The 17,232-nt window shown below is 40.4% G+C and overlaps 1 protein-coding gene across 1 annotated transcript in view; it reads left to right on the top strand.

Moving 5' to 3' along the window:
- Col4a1 (Collagen type IV alpha 1) overlaps positions 1-17,232 on the top strand; it is a 417,480-nt gene that overhangs the window by 363,341 nt on the left and 36,907 nt on the right. The window contains exons 22-23 of the mRNA XM_071667042.1: positions 570-711; positions 15,389-16,383. Of these exons, the coding sequence (XP_071523143.1) occupies positions 570-711; positions 15,389-16,383 (1,137 nt within the window). The remainder of the gene's footprint in view (positions 1-569; positions 712-15,388; positions 16,384-17,232) is intronic.

The following is a 17,232-nucleotide window of genomic DNA, read 5'->3' on the forward strand; positions in this document are numbered from 1 at the left end:
TGGAACTACTGTTGCAACAGAAAAATTGGTAAAGTGATTTGGTAGAACTACTGCTGCAACAGAAAAATTGGTAAAGATCATATGGTTACAAATATCCCCAGACCCCTTTTATGGGGCTATAATCAAGGGAAATGAAGGACTCCTCCTTTCTAATGAGAGGTTCCTCAAACAGACTACTTCCTTTCATCATCTAACAATGATACAGCCTCACTGAGGTTTTTATTCATGGTGTAACATGCAAGCAGAATTCAGTAATACGAGTGAATACATATTTAAAAGGAAGCAGTCCATGTATTTATTCAAGGGAAATTTGACACTTTACATGCATAATTTCAGCCACACAACATTAAGAATAATTTAGACAAAGTACTCTGATATTAAGCAAGGGAAAGTAGTAGTTACTGGGGACACCATGGCTCTCTGCTCCCCCCCATTTAAGCTCATGGAAGTGGGGTAGGTTAGTATCTACTTATTATCAGTACAAAGGAAGAGATGAATATCCTCTATCTTTGTTTTTTCATACTCTGCTTGGAATACAATCAACATACAGTTCAGATATTTTCATTTAGGGACTACGTGGACCACCTGGAGTGCCTGGAGATGAATGTGACCCCATCCAAGGCCCACCTGGGTTGCTTGGATCTCAAGGCATGAAGGGTAACCCTGGACTCCCCGGTCGTAATGGTGCAAAAGGCCAAGCAGGCATTCCAGGTATGTCATCTGTACCTTAATGTCAGGCAATGCTGTTAGATTTTCATAAGTGATATTGTAATGTGATCATTGTAATTATTGATAACCAAACCATGGGCATTTGGAAAGAATCCAAGATGAAGTGTTCAGGGAATGTATGACAGTACGATTAAAGGGGAGGATGTGACAAGAACACCATCTGTGACATGGGGAAATAGAATGGAAGAGTACTAGAGGGAAAGAAATGGTGGATGAATGCATGGAATGGTGCATTGGAGGGATGCATGAAAGTACAGGGATAAGTTTAGATAATTTGCTCAGGCCACCATCCTCATGATTTACCTATAATTCTGTTTTTATTAGATTGATAAGATTGTGTGTAAAAGACAGTGTATTTTAATTTAATGAAGAACATTAAGCTCAGAAATTTATGGCAATGGGTAACCCTCTTTCACCAGTATTAAATGATCTTTACATGGAATCCTTTGAAATACAGTTACTAAGGTATACCTTACCCTAATGCAATTTGGTTTAGGTATGTTGATGATGTTCTTTGTGTTTGGCCAACAAACGAAAATCTACAAGCACTTCTCCATTTACGTAACAGTTTCGTACCTTTTATCAACCTTACTGTTGAAGTTGAAAATAATGGTATATTACCATTTTTAGACTGCAAAATCCATAGGGATAGAAACATGTTTAAGTCCAGTCTATGTTCTTTAGGGTATTACATATATGCAGTTTGCAATTTATTGATGATGAGTTTGAAAAGATATATTCTATTGGGTCCATGCTAAAGTATCCTAGATCTTTCATTGATAAACCCCTTAAGTAGGAAGAGAAATCCTTTTATAGAGTTAAACCCAAACCTCCCCTTGATATCAAGAATCTTTTAGTTCTCCCTTTTAGTGATAATTTTGCATTACTTCCCAGGTTGCTTAAATCCTTTTGTGTAAATGTAACCTTCAGCAATAACAATGCTAACAATGCTGTAAAGAATATCTTAATCAGGAACTCGCGAGAAAGTTCTCTTAGCTGTGTTTACAGAGTGCCATGTAAAAATTGTAATATGTGTTATGGTGGGCAGACTGGTAAGGATCTTAGACTTAAGCAGCAAAGCAACATGAATATAGTATAAGAATAGGACAAGAATCAATTGCCTTGTTTAATCATGTTAAGAATTATGATCATTGCATTGACTGGAGTAATGCCAACTCAGTTATCAACCCTTAACTCCTTTACCTTGAGAAGTATCATTGATTCTTGTATGATTATATACACAGAGATTTGTAACATTTATATTAGTGAAGGTCTTTCCAAATTGTATAGCTATATTGTAAACAAAATTTGTAAACATTTCCCTTTCTTGTCCACAAAATGAGATTTTATACCACATCATTCCAACTTGCTCTATTCCTTGCACGCCTTTTACCCTCCTGCATATATCTGCCACTCTATCATCAAACACATTCAACAAACCTTCAAAATACTCACTCCATCTCCTTCTCGCACCACCATTACTTATCACCTCCCCATTAGCCCCCTTCACTGAAGTTCCCATTTGTTCCCTTGTCTTATGCACTTTATTTACCTCCCTCCAAAACATCTTTTTCTCCTCCCTAAAATTTAATAATACGCTCTTGACCTCCTGCCTCTTTCTTTTATACATCTCCCACTCATTTGCATTATTTCCCTGCAAAAATTGTCCAAATGCCTCTCTCTTTCACTAATAATCTTACTTCTTCATCTCACCACTCACTACCCTTTCTAATCTGCCCCTCCCCCCTCATATGTGCGAGGTAGCACTAGGAAAAGACAACAAAGGCCCCATTCATTCACACACAGTCTCTAGCTGTCATGTAATAATGCACCGAAACCACAGCTCCCTTTCCACATCCAGGCCCCACAGAACATTCCATGGTTTACCCAAGACGCCTCACATGCCCTAGTTCAATCCATTGACAGCACGTCGACCCCTGTATACCACATCGTTCCAATTCACTCTACTCCTTACTCGCCTTTCACCCTCCTGCATGTTCAGGCCCTGATCACACAAAATCTTTTTCACTCCATCTTTCCACCTCCAATTTGGTCTCCCACTTCTCCTCGTTCCCTCCACCTCGACACATATAACTCTTGGTCAATCTTTCATCACTCATTCTCTCCATGTGCCCAAACCATTTCAAAACACCCTCTTCTGCTCTCTCAACCACGCTCTTTTTATTTCCACACATCTCTCTTACCCTTACGTTACTTACTCGATCAAACCACCTCACACCACACATTGTCCTCAAACATCTCATTTCCAGCACATCATCCCTCCTGCGCACAACTCTATCCATAGCCCACACCTCGCAACCATACAACATTGTTGGAACCACTATTCCTTCAAACATACCCATTTTTGCTTTCCGAGATAATGTTCTCGACTTCCACACATTTTTCAGGCTCCCAAAATTTTCGCCCCCTCCCCCACCCTATGATCCACTTCCGCTTCCATGGTTCCATCCGCTGACAGATCCACTCCCAGATATCTAAAACTCTTCACTTCCTCCAGTTTTTCTCCATTCAAACTCACCTCCCAATTGACTTGACCCTCAACCCTACTGTACCTAATAACCTTGCTCTTATTCACATTTACTCTTAACTTTCTTCTTCCACACACTTTACCAAACTCAGTCACCAGCTTCTGCAGTTTCTCACATGAATCAGCCACCAGCGCTGTATCATCAGCGAACAACAACTGACTCACTTCCCAAGCTCTCTCATCCCCAACAGACTTCATACTTGCCCCTCTTTCCAGGACTCTTGCATTTACCTCCCTAACAACCCCATCCATAAAGAAATTAAACAACCATGGAGACATCACACACCCCTGCCGCAAACCTACATTCACTGAGAACCAATCACTTTCCTCTCTTCCTACACGTACACATGCCTTACATCCTCGATAAAAACTTTTCACTGCTTCTAACAACTTGCCTCCCACACCATATATTCTTAATACCTTCCACAGAGCATCTCTATCAACTCTATCATATGCCTTCTCCAGATCCATAAATGCTACATACAAATCCATTTGCTTTTCTAAGTATTTCTCACATACATTCTTCAAAGCAAACACCTGATCCACACATCCTCTACCACTTCTGAAACCGCACTGCTCTTCCCCAATCTGATGCTCTGTACATGCCTTCACCCTCTCAATCAATACCCTCCCATATAATTTACCAGGAATACTCAACAAACTTATACCTCTGTAATTTGAGCACTCACTCTTATCCCCTTTGCCTTTGTACAATGGCACTATGCACGCATTCCGCAATCCTCAGGCACCTCACCATGAGTCATACATACATTAAATAACCTTACCAACCAGTCAACAATACAGTCACCCCCTTTTTTAATAAATTCCACTGCAATACCATCCAAACCTGCTGCCTTGCCGGCTTTCATCTTCCGCAAAGCTTTTACTACCTCTTCTCTGTTTACCAAATCATTTTCCCTAACCCTCTCACTTTGCACACCACCTCGACCAAAACACCCTATATCTGCCACTCTGTCATCAGACACATTCAACAAACCTTCAAAATACTCATTCCATCTCCTTCTCACATCACCACTACTTTTTATCACCTCCCCATTTACGCCTTTCACTGAAGTTCCCATTTGCTCCCTTGTCTTACGCACCCTATTTACCTCCTTCCAGAACATCTTTTTATTCTCCCTAAAATTTACTGATAGTCTCTCACCCCAACTCTCATTTGCCCTTTTTTTCACCTCTTGCACCTTTCTCTTGACCTCCTGTCTCTTTCTTTTATACTTCTCCCACTCAATTGCATTTTTTCCCTGCAAAAATCGTCCAAATGCCTCTCTCTTCTCTTTCACTAATACTCTTACTTCTTCATCCCACCACTCACTACCCTTTCTAAACAGCCCACCTCCCACTCTTCTCATGCCACAAGCATCTTTTGCGCAATCCATCACTGATTTCCTAAATACATCCCATTCCTCCCCCACTCCCCTTACTTCCATTGTTCTCACCTTTTTCCATTCTGTACACAGTCTCTCCTGGTACTTCCCCACACAGGTCTCCTTCCCAAGCTCACTTACTCTCACCACCTTCTTCACCCCAACATTCACTCCTCTTTTCTGAAAACCCATACTAATCTTCACCTTAGCCTCCACAAGATAATGATCAGACATCCCTCCAGTTGCACCTCTCAGCACATTAACATCCAAAAGTCTCTCTTTCGCACGCCTGTCAATTAACACGTAATCCAGTAACGCTCTCTGGCCATCTCTCCTACTTACATAAGTATACTTATGTATATCTCGCTTTTTAAACCAGGTATTCCCAATCATCAGTCCTTTTTCAGCACATAAATCTACAAGCTCTTCACCATTTCCATTTACAACACTGAACACCCCATGCATACCAATTATTCCCTCAACTGCCACATTACTCACCTTTGCATTCAAATCACCCATCACTATAACCCGGTCTCGTGCATCAAAACCGCTAACACACTCATTCAGCTGCTCCCAAAACACTTGCCTCTCATGATCTTTCTTCTCATGCCCAGGTGCATATGCACCAATAATCACCCACCTCTCTCCATCAACTTTCAATTTTACCCATATTAATCGAGAATTTACTTTCTTACATTCTATCACATACTCCCACAACTCCTGTTTCAGGAGTATTGCTACTCCTTCCCTTGCTCTTGTCCTCTCACTAACCCCTGACTTCACTCCCCAGACATTTCCAAACCACTCTTCCCCTTTACCCTTGAGCTTCGTTTCACTCAGAGCCAAAACATCCAGGTTCCTTTCCTCAAACATACTACCTATCTCTCCTTTTTTCACATCTTGGTTACATCCACACACATTTAGGCACCCCACTCTGAGCCTTCGAGGAGGATGATCACTCCCCGCGTGACTCCTTCTTGTTTCCCATTTTAGAAAGTTAATACAAGGAGGGGAGGATTTCCGGCCCCCCCGCTCCCGTCCCCTCTAGTCGCTTTCTACGACACGCGAGGAATACGTGGGAAGTATTCTTTCACCCCTATCCCCAGGGTTTATACATTAGAAATGTATAAACCTGAAAATGATGTAATTCATTATCTGATCTTCACATTATATCATTAGCATTATGAAAAGAGAAGTAATAAGAAACACCGTATTTATTCATAAAAGTTTTCAAAGTGAGAATGCATGGTAGCAAAGATCACCGCAGAACATGTTTGCATTTTACTAAGGAAATTTGATAAACCACCAGTTTGTTTCTTTAATTGTCTTTGCCTTCTCTTAATTATGTTTAGGAGTTGCTACATTTCACTTTTTAAATTGGCATTCTTATTTTTGCTTTTTTTATATGCCAAAAGTCAGTGATGTATGTATCAAGGAAGATGGAATAAGATGTAGTGTACATATAGTATACATTATTTGAATTATAATACATATTTTGAAAATGATTTCCAGTCCTTTAACTCTGTTGCATGTAAATTAATTTCTTTGTGTATAGTTGTTAAAATACCATTCATTTCTTTTTCATACTCTTAGATATTATTACAAGCATGTGGTCTATGCTCTGTTTTTGCCAAATCATCATGCAAAATTCTTCATCAAAGCATTTGACATTAGAAATTATGAGGTCTCAGCACTTGAAAGTGTGTCAAGTACCAGAAGGTTCTGCATCTACTACTGTTTGAATGGAGGGAATAATGAAATTCCCTAGATATTGAATTTCTCTCTAAATTGCAGCAAAAAAATGTAACATCCTTTTTTAACGCAGGGCCCAGTTGGAGTACCAGGAGCATCTTCAGAAAAGGGGGAAAAGGGTAGCATAGGTCTGAAAGGAGAAATTGGTCTGCCAGGAACACCAGGATCACCAGGACCCCAAGGTCTTCCTGGTCCAAAGGGAAGAGATGCATATGGTCGTGCAGGTGCTATAGGTGACCGAGGACCTCCTGGCCCACCTGGTCTGGATGGTCTGGATGGAAAACCAGGTCCTTCAGGAAGTGATGGAGTAGTTGGCTTCCAGGGACTGAAGGGTGCAAAGGTAATCATTATTATACCATATTATCCTTAAGCTTTACTTCTGAACTCATTTTCTTGTTTCAAGGACTGTGCATGCTTAATTCATTGGAGTAGTATTTAGAGTAATTTGAGAATATTAGGGTCAGTATGAATTGTACAGAATATTGTACTCAAGGTTCTTTAACATTGGCATTGTATGATGATATCATTAAGCTTTACTTCTTAACTCATTTTCTTGTGTCAAGGACTGTGGATACTTAATACACTTGAGTAGTATTTAGTGTAAGGGTAAGAATATTTGGATCAATATGAGTGGTACAAAATATTATACATAATGTTCTTTAACATTGACATTTTACCTGTAAAGAGATGGACAAGGCTGAAAATCACAGTCAAGAAGTATTTAAGTAGATACATTATAGGAAAAGTCAGGATTAAGGCTCATTAAAAAAGAATGACCATATTGATTTGCAGGTGACTGTAGCTTAGTCATAGATTGATAGTGTTTTCTCTGTTCTTTAAACAAATCTTATTACCATTATTAGTAATATGACCTTGTGCATTTAGTGCACAAAAGATAGTCTTCCAGCATGATCCAACATAAGTATGCCTAGCATCTAGTTCTTTGTAACAGCATTTGACCACCTCATAACCAACCACCAGCCCCCTGAGCAGACACAAAAGGCCCACCTTTGCCCCTAACTTTAGAATTGTATTCTTACTGATCTTTCCTCAGACAACAAAGGCAACATCAGCAAAACACATATACACTGCAATAATTTGACAAATGTTAAACAACCACCCTGCAACTCTGCTTCAAACTCCACTCCACCAAACATACACCCATCAGAAACTACACATCCTAGACATTTACAAGTTCCACTTTCTTACTTGCATACTGATCACTACCTGTGTTTCCAATGTAACAAACTTTAATGCATCATATCACAAGTCCCCTCATGTCAAAGATGCATCTTCACATTGGAGAAGACACAAATGAATAGCAAAATTGCATCCATTAAATTGGTTGTGTGCATAGCCAGATAATTGATTTGGTGGAACTACTGTTGCAACAGAAAAATTGGTAAAGTGATTTGGTAGAACTACTGCTGCAACAGAAAAATTGGTAAAGATCATATGGTTACAAATATCCCCAGACCCCTTTTATGGGGCTATAATCAAGGGAAATGAAGGACTCCTCCTTTCTAATGAGAGGTTCCTCAAACAGACTACTTCCTTTCATCATCTAACAATGATACAGCCTCACTGAGGTTTTTATTCATGGTGTAACATGCAAGCAGAATTCAGTAATACGAGTGAATACATATTTAAAAGGAAGCAGTCCATGTATTTATTCAAGGGAAATTTGACACTTTACATGCATAATTTCAGCCACACAACATTAAGAATAATTTAGACAAAGTACTCTGATATTAAGCAAGGGAAAGTAGTAGTTACTGGGGACACCATGGCTCTCTGCTCCCCCCCATTTAAGCTCATGGAAGTGGGGTAGGTTAGTATCTACTTATTATCAGTACAAAGGAAGAGATGAATATCCTCTATCTTTGTTTTTTCATACTCTGCTTGGAATACAATCAACATACAGTTCAGATATTTTCATTTAGGGACTACGTGGACCACCTGGAGTGCCTGGAGATGAATGTGACCCCATCCAAGGCCCACCTGGGTTGCTTGGATCTCAAGGCATGAAGGGTAACCCTGGACTCCCCGGTCGTAATGGTGCAAAAGGCCAAGCAGGCATTCCAGGTATGTCATCTGTACCTTAATGTCAGGCAATGCTGTTAGATTTTCATAAGTGATAATGTGATCATTGTAATTATTGATAACCAAACCATGGGCATTTGGAAAGAATCCAAGATGAAGTGTTCAGGGAATGTATGACAGTACGATTAAAGGGGAGGATGTGACAAGAACACCATCTGTGACATGGGGAAATAGAATGGAAGAGTACTAGAGGGAAAGAAATGGTGGATGAATGCATGGAATGGTGCATTGGAGGGATGCATGAAAGTACAGGGATAAGTTTAGATAATTTGCTCAGGCCACCATCCTCATGATTTACCTATAATTCTGTTTTTATTAGATTGATAAGATTGTGTGTAAAAGACAGTGTATTTTAATTTAATGAAGAACATTAAGCTCAGAAATTTATGGCAATGGGTAACCCTCTTTCACCAGTATTAAATGATCTTTACATGGAATCCTTTGAAATACAGTTACTAAGGTATACCTTACCCTAATGCAATTTGGTTTAGGTATGTTGATGATGTTCTTTGTGTTTGGCCAACAAACGAAAATCTACAAGCACTTCTCCATTTACGTAACAGTTTCGTACCTTTTATCAACCTTACTGTTGAAGTTGAAAATAATGGTATATTACCATTTTTAGACTGCAAAATCCATAGGGATAGAAACATGTTTAAGTCCAGTCTATGTTCTTTAGGGTATTACATATATGCAGTTTGCAATTTATTGATGATGAGTTTGAAAAGATATATTCTATTGGGTCCATGCTAAAGTATCCTAGATCTTTCATTGATAAACCCCTTAAGTAGGAAGAGAAATCCTTTTATAGAGTTAAACCCAAACCTCCCCTTGATATCAAGAATCTTTTAGTTCTCCCTTTTAGTGATAATTTTGCATTACTTCCCAGGTTGCTTAAATCCTTTTGTGTAAATGTAACCTTCAGCAATAACAATGCTAACAATGCTGTAAAGAATATCTTAATCAGGAACTCGCGAGAAAGTTCTCTTAGCTGTGTTTACAGAGTGCCATGTAAAAATTGTAATATGTGTTATGGTGGGCAGACTGGTAAGGATCTTAGACTTAAGCAGCAAAGCAACATGAATATAGTATAAGAATAGGACAAGAATCAATTGCCTTGTTTAATCATGTTAAGAATTATGATCATTGCATTGACTGGAGTAATGCCAACTCAGTTATCAACCCTTAACTCCTTTACCTTGAGAAGTATCATTGATTCTTGTATGATTATATACACAGAGATTTGTAACATTTATATTAGTGAAGGTCTTTCCAAATTGTATAGCTATATTGTAAACAAAATTTGTAAACATTTCCCTTTCTTGTCCACAAAATGAGATTTTATACCACATCATTCCAACTTGCTCTATTCCTTGCACGCCTTTTACCCTCCTGCATATATCTGCCACTCTATCATCAAACACATTCAACAAACCTTCAAAATACTCACTCCATCTCCTTCTCGCACCACCATTACTTATCACCTCCCCATTAGCCCCCTTCACTGAAGTTCCCATTTGTTCCCTTGTCTTATGCACTTTATTTACCTCCCTCCAAAACATCTTTTTCTCCTCCCTAAAATTTAATAATACGCTCTTGACCTCCTGCCTCTTTCTTTTATACATCTCCCACTCATTTGCATTATTTCCCTGCAAAAATTGTCCAAATGCCTCTCTCTTTCACTAATAATCTTACTTCTTCATCTCACCACTCACTACCCTTTCTAATCTGCCCCTCCCCCCTCATATGTGCGAGGTAGCACTAGGAAAAGACAACAAAGGCCCCATTCATTCACACACAGTCTCTAGCTGTCATGTAATAATGCACCGAAACCACAGCTCCCTTTCCACATCCAGGCCCCACAGAACATTCCATGGTTTACCCAAGACGCCTCACATGCCCTAGTTCAATCCATTGACAGCACGTCGACCCCGGTATACCACATCGTTCCAATTCACTCTATTCCTTACTCGCCTTTCACCCTCCTGCATGTTTAGGCCCTGATCACTCAAAATCTTTTTCACTCCATCTTTCCACCTCCAATTTGGTCTCCCACTTCTCCTCGTTCCCTCCACCTTTGACACATATAAACTCTTGGTCAATCTTTCCTCACTCATTCTCTCCATGTGACCAAACCATTTCAAAACACCATCTTCTGCTCTCTCAACCACACTCTTTTTATTACCACACATCTCTCTTACCCTATTATTACTTACTCGATCAAACCACCTCACACCACATATTTTCCTCAAACATCTCATTTCCATCACATCACCCTCCTCCGCACAACTCTATCCATAGCCCACACCTTGCAACCATAAAACATTGTTGGAACCACTATTCCTTCAAACGTACCCATTTTTGCTCTCCGAGATAATGTTCTCGACTTCCACACATTCTTTAACGCTCCCAGAATTTTCGCCCCCTCCCCCACGCTATGATTCACTTCCACTTCCATGGTTCCATCCGCTGCCAAATGCACTCTAAGATATCTAAAACACTTCACTTCCTCCAGTTTTTCTCCATTCAAACTTGCCTCCCAATTGACTTGACCCTCAACCCTACTGTACCTAATAACCTTACTCTTATTCACATTTACTCTCAACTTTCTTCTTTCACACACTTTGCCAAACTCAGTCACCAGCTTCTGCAGTTTCTCTCATGAATCAGCCACAGCGCTGTATCATCAGTGAACAACAACTGACTCACTTCCCAAGCTCTTTCATCCACAACAGACTGCATACTTGCCCCTCGTTCCAAAACTCTTGCATTCACTTCCCAAACGACCCCATCCATAAACAAATTAAATAACCATGGAGACATCACACACCCCTGCCGCAAACCCACATTTACTGGGAACCAATCACTTTCCTCTCTTCCTACACGTACACATGCCTTACATCCTCGATAAAAACTTTTCACTGCTTCTAACAACTTGCCTCCCACACCATATACTCTTAATACCTTCCACAGAGCATCTCTATCAACTCTATCATATGCCTTCACCAGATCCATAAATGCTACATACAAATCCATTTGCTTTTCTAAATATTTCTCACATACTTTCTTCAAAGCAAACACCTGATCCACACATCCTCTACTAGTTCTGAAACCACACTGCTCTTCCCCAATCTGATGCTCTGTACATGCCTTCACCCTCTCAATCAATACCCTCCCATATGATTTACCAGGAATTCTAAACAAACTTATACCGCTGTAATTTGAGCACTCACTCTTATCCCCTTTGCCTTTGTACAATGGCACTATGCACACATTCCGCCAATCCTCAGGCACCTCACCATGAGTCATACATACATTAAATAACCTTACCAACCAAGTCAACAATACAGTCACCCCCTTTTTTAATAAATTCCACTGCAATACCATCCAAACCTGCTGCCTTGCTGGCTTTCATCTTCCGCAAAGCTTTTACTACCTCTTCTCTGTTTACCAAATCATTTTCCCTAACCATCTCACTTTGCACACCACCTCGACCAAAACACCCTATATCTGCCACTCTATCATCAAACACATTCAACAAACCTTCAAAATACTCACTCCATCTCGTTCTCACATCACCACTACTTGTTATCACCTCCCCATTTGCGCCCTTCACTGAAGTTACCATTTGCTCCCTTGTCTTACGCACTTTATTTACCTCCTTCCAGAACATCTTTTTATTCGCCCTACAATTAATGATACTCTCTCACCCCAACTCTCATTTGCCCTCTTTTTCACCTCTTGCACCTTTCTCTTGACCTCCTGTCTCTTTCCTTTATACATCTCCCACTCAATTGCATTTTTTCCCTGCAAAAATTGTCCAAATGCCTCTCTCTTCTCTTTCACTAATAATCTTACTTCTTCATCCCACCACTCACTACCCTTTCTAATCAACCCACCTCCCATGCTTCTCATACCACAAGCAACTTTTGCGCAATCCATCACTGATTCCCTAAATACATCTCATTCCTCCCCCACTCCCCTTACTTTCATTGTTCTCACCTTTTTCCATTGTGTACTCAGTCTCTCCTGGTACTTCCTCACACAAGTCTCCTTCCCAAGCTCACTTACTCTCACCACCCTCTTCACCCCAACATTCACTCTTCTTTTCTGAAAACCCATACAAATCTTCACCTTAGCCTCCACAAGATAATGATCAGACATCCCTCCAGTTGCACCTCTCAGCATATTAACATCCAAAAGTCTCTCTTTCGCGCGTCTGTCAATTAACACGTAATCCAATAATGCTCTCTGGACATCTCTCCTACTTACATACGTATACTTATGTATATCTCGCTTTTTAAACCAGGTATTCCCAATCACCAGTCCTTTTTCAGCACATAAATCTACAAGCTCTTCACCATTTCCATTTACAACACTGAACACCCCATGTATACCAATTATTCCCTCAACTGCCACATTACTCACCTTTGCATTCAAATCACCCATCACTATAACCTGGTCTCGTGCATCAAAACCACTAACACACTCATTCAGCTCCCAAAACACTTGCCTCTCATGATCTTTCTTCTCATGCCCAGGTGCATATGCACCAATAATCACCCATCTTTCTCCATCAACTTTCAGTTTTACCCATATTAATCGAGAATGTACTTTCTTACATTCTATCACATACTCCCACAACTCCTGTTTCAGGAGTAATGCTACTCCTTCCCTTGCTCTTGTCCTCTCACTAACCCCTGACTTGACTCCCAAGACATTCCCAAACCACTCTTCCCCTTTACCCTTGAGCTTCGTTTCACTCAGAGCCAAAACATCCAGGTTCCTTTCCTCAAAAATACTACCTATCTCTCCTTTTTTCACATCTTGGTTACATCCACACACATTTAGACACCCCAATCTGAGTCTACGAGGAGGATGAGCACTCCCCGCGTGACTCCTTCTGTTTCCCATTTTTTAGAAAGTTAAAATTACAAGGAGGGGAGGATTTCTGTATTATATATATGTTTTTTTTTTTATTTCATACTATACGCCATTTCCCGCATTAACGAGGTAGCGTTAAGAACAGAGGACTGAGCGTTTAAGGGAAATCCTCACTTGGCCCCCTTCTCTGTTCCTTCTTTTGGAAAATTAAAAACGAGAGGGGAGGATTTCCAGCCACCCGCTCCCTCCCCTTTCAGTCGCCTTCTACGACACGCAGGGAATACATGGGAAGTATTCTTTCTCCCCTATCCCCAGGGATATCTATATATTATTATGTTATCATACTTAGTTGCTGTCTCCCGCGTTAACGAAGTAGTGCAAGGAAACAGACGAAGGAATGGCCCAACCCACCCACATACACATGTATGTACATAAACGCCCACACATGCACATATACATACCTACACACTTCAACGTATACATACATATACATATACAGGCACATAAATATAAGCACATGTACATATACATACTTGCTGCCTTCATCCATTACCGTCACCACCCCTGCCACACATAAAACAGCACCCCCTGCGCATGTACGAGGTAGCGCTAGGAGAAGACAACAAAGGCCACATTCATCCATACTCAATCTCCAGTTGTCATGTGTAATGCACAAAAGCTTCCCCTCCACATTCAGGCCCCACAAAACCTTCCATGGTTTACTCCGTCGCCACCCCATCACTCATGAAATGGCAACCCCCCCTCCCTCCGTGCGTGCACGAGGTAGCGCTAGGAAAAGACAACAATGGCCACATTCGTTCACACTCAGTCTCTAGCTGTCATGTGTAATGCACTGAAATGACAGCTCCCTTTCCACATCTAGGCCCTAAAAAACTTTCCATGGTTTACCCCAGACTCTTCACATGGCCTGGTTCAATCCATTGACAGCACATCATCCCTGGTATACCACATCGTTCCAATTCATTCTATTCCTTGCATGCCTTTCACCCTCCGGTATGTTCAGGCCCCGATCGCTCAAAATCTTTTTCACTCCCCATACCCATATATATTATTATTTTTTATATGTATATATGTATATATATATATATTCCTATGAGTCCATGGGGAAAATGAAGCACGAAAAGTTCCCAAGTGTACTTTCGTGTAATAATCACATCATCAGGGTGGACACAAGAGAGAAATATAACAGTCAGTTGATATACGTTGAAGAGACGAAGCTAGGATTATGTAAATGATTTTTCAGGTTATAACAAGTGCATTATTGTTGAAATCAATTGGTGAATAGGGTAAGGAGAGAATGTATGGTTGTTAAAGATGTGTGATAGTTCATATGTGTAATGCTGATAGGCCTCATGAGTGTGACATTGTATATGTAACAGCAACTGAAATTTCATTCAGAACTATAATCATTAAGACGATATGCACCTTACACTGAAAATTTTAAATGCATCCAACCAAGCAGGAACCAAACTCTGAATAGGTGTAAGTCTTCAAAAGGATAATTGGCTTGCTTAGTTTTCAAGATATAGCTGTGGTTTGTCCTCATTATTTGGTGTAAGATACATAACTTGAGTTTTATGTACCATTTGAATCATTATAAGTAGTAAAAACCTGTTGTTAAGTTTGTTTTTGAACTTAATTTTTCTTTATAGAAACAAAAAGATATTAGGTATATTTATGCAACAGATTGGGGAATATAGGCATATTCATATTTTTATAGTGAATATGTTTGCGTACAGTGTGCAACAGATTGGGGAATATAGGCATATTCATATTTTTATAGTGAATATGTTTGTGTACATTGTGTGCATTGTTGTATATATACATTCATTTCATTCTCAAGTCCTCTAATTTTCACCAAAATATACATCTTTACTGTACAGTACTTGAATTTGTTGTAACTTAATATTCATTTCTGAAAAGGCAAGAGCAAAAGATCATTCTTTTTTTATCTTGTATTTTGCAGGTCAGCCAGGGAAAGATGGATTACCAGGTCTATCAGGTGATAAAGGTACTGTAGGTCCTACTGGTTTACCAGGTGCTGCAGGTCAAAAGGGAAGCAAGGGAGAGCCTGGCCCTATTGGCTTTAAAGGAAATGAAGGCAGACGAGGTTCTGATGGTCGCACTGGACCTAGGGGTGAAAAGGGTAATTCTGGATTCCCTGGTGCACCAGGACTACCAGGAATAGATGGACTGAAAGGTGAAAGGGGTAATCCTGGTCCTCGGGGTCCTCGGGGTGAAGTTGGCATGACTATGAAGGGTGAAAAAGGCCTTCCTGGCTTACCTGGAAAGCCTGGTCGCAATGGTATAAATGGAGAAAAGGGTGAGAAGGGTGATGTTGGCTTTGCAGGACTACCTGGACAACGTGGTCCTCCTGGTGATTCTGGTCCCCCTGGTATCAATGGGGCTAAAGGTGATCAAGGCCCAACTGGTCCTGCTGGGTTACCTGGACGAGATGGGGGACCTGGATTCCCAGGTCAGAAAGGTTTGCCAGGACCTCCAGGAGACAGAGGTTTCCCAGGCCAACCAGGGTCTGTAGGACCAATTGGTTTGAAAGGTAATGCTGGTCCTCAAGGTCCTCCTGGCTTACCATGTCCTCCAGGACCTGTAGGTGAAAAGGGCAGCAATGGTTTGCCAGGTCTGCCAGGAGAGAAGGGCATTAGAGGTCCAAAGGGCTTTGATGGAATTCCAGGTGTAGCTGGTAGACCTGGAATCAAAGGCCTTAAAGGTGAACGAGGTTTCCCAGGCGCTAATGGCCGACCCGGCAGTCCCGGACAAAAGGGTCAGCGTGGTTTGCCTGGACCACAAGGGCCAATAGGACCAGTAGGACCTGAAGGTAGCCCAGGTATGCCTGGGATGCCTGGTGTTAAAGGAGATCGTGGCTATGACGGATTACCTGGACCTGAAGGACCTTCGGGGATGAAAGGAGAACATGGTTTCAAAGGAGCACCTGGACTTATAGTGAGTACCAACTGTGGTGCAGTGTGCTAATGAACTTGCTCTCTATTTTTGTGTGTTGCTAATGCTTCGTTTTCCTCAGTTGGGATAGAAATAAAGAGACTGTAACAGTCTAATTACCAGTTATTATTACCTAATCATATGGCCTCCCTATCCCTTGAACTTTATTTCCTCTTCAAAATTTTTTACACAGGTTCATCACTAGGTTTATCCATTTATCCACAACTCTGGTAATGTAGAAATATTACAACTTTTCTAACAAATTTCTTGCTGTTACCTCGTGTTGCTCTTCCATTGCATTTCTTGAAAATAACTTCACTGTCAGCATTTAGAAATATGAAGGGTGTAATTCCCCATTATTTTTTTCTTTCCCATGGTGAGTAAGTTTGTTGTGTCTAACCTCTCTGTAATTCACCCAATAAAAATACATGCACAAAGTGAAATTTCCAAATAAGAAGGCAAGATAAGAATATAGAAATGAATTAGAAGGTGCTGCAATTAGATAGAAGCAAAGATATTCAGGAAGTGAGCATTCACAGAGATTTAACATTCAAAGAAAACAAAGTTGGATTTTGTTCAGAAATATTAATATTAGAAAAGACAAAACAGCTGTTTTGTACACACAGATCATCAAAATTTTGAAGAGAAAGTAATCAGCTAATAAGTTCTGTGAATGGAAAGTAAGGAAGCTGTTGAGAGTGGCAATGTGAATATTTATTGCACCCCAGTAGGATGAAGGTGTCATTTGTAGGGACACAACAGCTGATTGAATTGTTAAATGTAAACAAATCAGCATGGATAGCCCAGCAAACATGAATTGTTTCATGAAACCATGGAGAAAGATCTCGAACA

This window comes from Panulirus ornatus, chromosome 11, assembly GCF_036320965.1.
Source record: "Panulirus ornatus isolate Po-2019 chromosome 11, ASM3632096v1, whole genome shotgun sequence".
Classification (NCBI taxonomy): Eukaryota; Metazoa; Arthropoda; class Malacostraca; order Decapoda; family Palinuridae; genus Panulirus; species Panulirus ornatus.